The sequence below is a fragment of the Chrysemys picta genome, chromosome 1 (assembly GCF_011386835.1).
Source record: "Chrysemys picta bellii isolate R12L10 chromosome 1, ASM1138683v2, whole genome shotgun sequence".
NCBI lineage: Eukaryota > Metazoa > Chordata > Testudines > Emydidae > Chrysemys > Chrysemys picta.
The window spans coordinates 357102169-357105778 of NC_088791.1; the positions used below are offsets into that span (position 1 = coordinate 357102169).

At 45.8% G+C, this 3610-nt stretch overlaps 1 protein-coding gene across 1 annotated transcript; it reads right to left on the reverse strand.

Annotated features, from left to right (window-relative positions):
- Window positions 1-749: 749 nt before the first annotated feature.
- On the reverse strand, window positions 750-1697 carry LOC103306677 (olfactory receptor 52M1-like). Its single transcript, XM_065550948.1, has one exon. The coding sequence runs from the start codon at window positions 1695-1697 to the stop codon at window positions 750-752; it is 948 nt and encodes a 315-aa protein (XP_065407020.1).
- Between the last annotated feature and the right edge of the window lie 1913 nt (window positions 1698-3610).

Here is a 3610-nt window from a genome sequence, read left to right on the forward strand (position 1 = left end):
CCATGACTGCTAGGGACCGAATGGCTAGGTAGCAGTTCTGCAGAAAAGGACCTAGGGGTCACAGTGGACGAAAAGCTGGATATGAGTCAACAGTGTGCCCTTGTTGCCAAGAAGGCTAACGGCATTTTGGGATGTATAAGTAGGGGCATTGCCAGCAGATTGAGGAACGTGATCGTCCCCCTTTATTCAACATTGGTGAGGCCTTATTTGGAGTACTGTGTCCAGTTTTGGTCCCCACACTACAAGAAGGATGTGGAAAAATTGGAAAGAGTCCAGCAGAGGGCAACAAAAATGATTAGGGGTCTGAAGCACATGACTTATGAGGAGAGGCTGAGGGAACTGGGATTGTTTAGTCTCCAGAAGAGAAGAATGAGGGGGGATTTGATAGCTGCTTTCAACTACCTGAGGGGGGTTCCAAAGAGGATGGATCTAGACTGTTCTCAGTGGTGGTAGATGACAGAACAAGGAGTAATGGGCTCAAGTTGCAGTGCGGGAGGTCTAGGTTGGATATTAGGAAACACTATTTCACTAGGAGGGTGGTGAAGCACTGGAATGCGTTACCTAGGGAGGTGGTGGAATCTCCTTCCTTAGAGGTTTTTAAGGCCCGGCTTGACAAAGCCCTGGCTGGGATGATTTAGTTGGGAATTGGTCCTGCTTTGAGACGGGGGTTGGAGTAGATGACCTCCTGAAGTCCCTTCCAACCCTGATATTCTATGGTTCTATGAGAGCCAGAGCACCAGGAGAAAACTTTAGGTCCCTTTATGAGTATAGAGCCGGAGCAGCCTGTCCCGGATCTGTCTGGTCCTCACCCCATAGATGATGGGGTTCAGCATGGGGGGCAGCAAGAGGCATATGTTGGCAATGAGAACGTGGAAATGTATGGCCACATTCTGCCCAAACCGGTACATAAGTGAGGAGAAGAGACCTGGGATGTAAAAGCCTAAGATGGCACAGAGGTGGGATCCACAGGTCCCAAACGTCTTGAGCCGGGCGTCCTTTGTGGGGAGGCTGAAGATGGCCCTGAGGATCTGGATATAGGACACAGCAATAAAAATCACATCCAGACCCATCACACAGAATATCACAAAAAGGCCATAGTAACTATTGACGCGTGTATCGGCACAGGCCAGCTTCACCACGGCTATGTGTGAGCAAAACGGCTCAGGAATGATGTTGGTTCTGCAATATGGCCATTGCCTTACCAGGAAGGGCAAGGGCAATGCAAGCAAGCCACTACGCAGCACCACAGCCAGGCCAATCTTGGCCACCACAGGGTTTGTGAGGATGGTGGAATGTCTCAGGGGATGGCAGATGGCTACGTACCGATCCAAAGCCATTGCCACGAACATCCCAGACTCCATCACTAAGAAGCAGTGAATGAAGTACATCTGGGTTAAGCAGGCACTGAAATCTATATCCCTGGAATTGAACCAGAAGATGCTCAGCATTTTGGGAACGATGGACATAGACATGACCAGGTCGGAGACAGCCAGCATGCAGAGGAAATAGTACATGGGCCCATGGAGACTCGGCTCCATCTTCACAATGAAAAGGATGGTGAAGTTCCCCAAGACAGCTATGGCATACATGGTGCAGAAGGGGATGGAGATCCAGACATGGGCCGTCTCCAGGCCAGGAATGCCCAGCAGGATGAAGGTGGAGGGGTTGGTGAAGTCAGTTGTGTTGGAATCTGACATGGAGTATGGGAGAAGGTGTCCAACTCTGAGGCAGAACGGTGTCTCCTGAATATACTGTATGTTCCCCTGACTTCCTGTAAGTGCCCAGAGTCTAGGGTGTTCGTCGCAGGACAAATGCCTGGATGGAGAGACAAAGTTAATATGAGAAACTGCATGCACATGCTTAGGGAGATCTGAGAGTGGGGAAAAAAACATTTTCAAAGACATGCCGGGGCAAACAACACAACTAGAACACACCTCAGGGAAAGGACCTGGGCATCATTAATAGCAGCTCCACAGAAACACCTGCTCATTCACAGCAGTGGCCGAAGACAGTGTTCGGATGCCTGAAGGAATCCGATGGAGAATACCCTGCTCTGGATATGTGCTCCGTTTTGGTCATCCAGTCTCTATTAAGGATATAGCAGACAGAAAGGGGATTTCTAAGACAGGCTATGCGAATGGGGGAGGCTGCCATATGCTGACTTTCCGTATGTCCCCAGGGTCTAGGGAGATGGTTGCCGTACAAATGCCTGGGTAGAGAGACAATGTTAATATGAGACACCACATGCACTACTGGGAGCTGTTCTCATGGGTGAAGCAGCTTGGTTTCTCTTCACACACTAAGAATTGACATTTTCATTATTCAGAGAAATGAATTATAAACAACTGACCCTAATAATGCCAATTCCATATTTGATGGCATGTGTCTGTAATTCCTACATGTCGTAGTGTGGTAAAGCACTAGGAGGAAACACGCATGTGGATACTGGTTATCCCTCGTTGCTGCTTAATGCAATGAATGCCAGGCTAGAGAGTCCATGCTGTAGGGAATTCCCCATTCACCTGGTGGCTCAAAATCTGAGCCTGGAAAAAAAGCAAATCTTTGATGGGTGGAACATCCCAACTAGAATACACCTCAGTGAAAAGATGTGGCTGTCTACTGATAGCAGCTCCAGAGAAACACCTGCTCATTGGCAGTTGTGGCCAAAAGAAAAACAGTGTTCAGATATCTAATGAATGGGATGGACATTCGCTCAGTTTTGGTCACCCAGTCTCTCTAAAGGATACAGCAGATAGAACGGGGATTTCTGAGACAGGCTTCGAGAATGGGGAAGGTTGCCATATGCAAACAGACTGAAAACTCTGGGACTGTTTCATTTAGAGAAGAGACAGAGTGAGCGTATGACATAGGAGAGCAAAATAAAGAATGGAACTAATTATATTGAAATGGATAGAGAACAGTTCCCAACCAGTAATGTCTATAGATACTTTGTTCTTCAAAGAGCTAATTCCCCAAAGTTGAGCAAAATTATCATCTTAACTGATTCGGAGGAAAGAATTAGACAGAAAAATGGGAATGGAATGTGGGAATTCTTTAAGAAGAGATTATTAGATAGCTTAAAACCACAAATCCACAGTCAAGAAAGTGGACAACTTTGGAGAAAATGCTGGTTCATTGGCAAAGTGGAGGCAGCAATTAGAGGTGAAAAACAATATCAAACAAATGGGAAAAAGGGAAAATAGAAAGCAAATAATACAAACTGGAAGCTATGAAAATTGATGAGGGATGTTAAAAGCATCAGGGAAAAATCCATGCTTGGCAGGGCTAAGGATCTAAATAAGAAGTATCTTATTAAGTATATTAATATAAAAGAAATCATAGAAAAGATGTAGGCCAATTCTGACAGGGAGAAAGGAAGCTTCAGAATGTTTCAAAAAAAGTAGTGTGTTCAAGAAATCATTTTTTTCTGCATTCGGAAAGAAGCAGTATGAGGTACTGATATCACAGGAAGTGTTGAAATACTTTCCAGTCCATTAGAAGTCAAGGAGGATGTTAAACAGTATCAACAGGAGAAGCTCAGAGTTACGAACATCAGAGTTACGAACTGACCGATCGACCTTGACAACGTTAAGAAACAATGGAAAAACTG

Excerpts from the sequence above, each read along its gene's own strand:
- LOC103306677 (XM_065550948.1), bottom strand. The coding sequence starts at position 1,697 with ATGTCAGATTCCAACACAACTGACTTCACCAACCCCTCCACCTTCATC.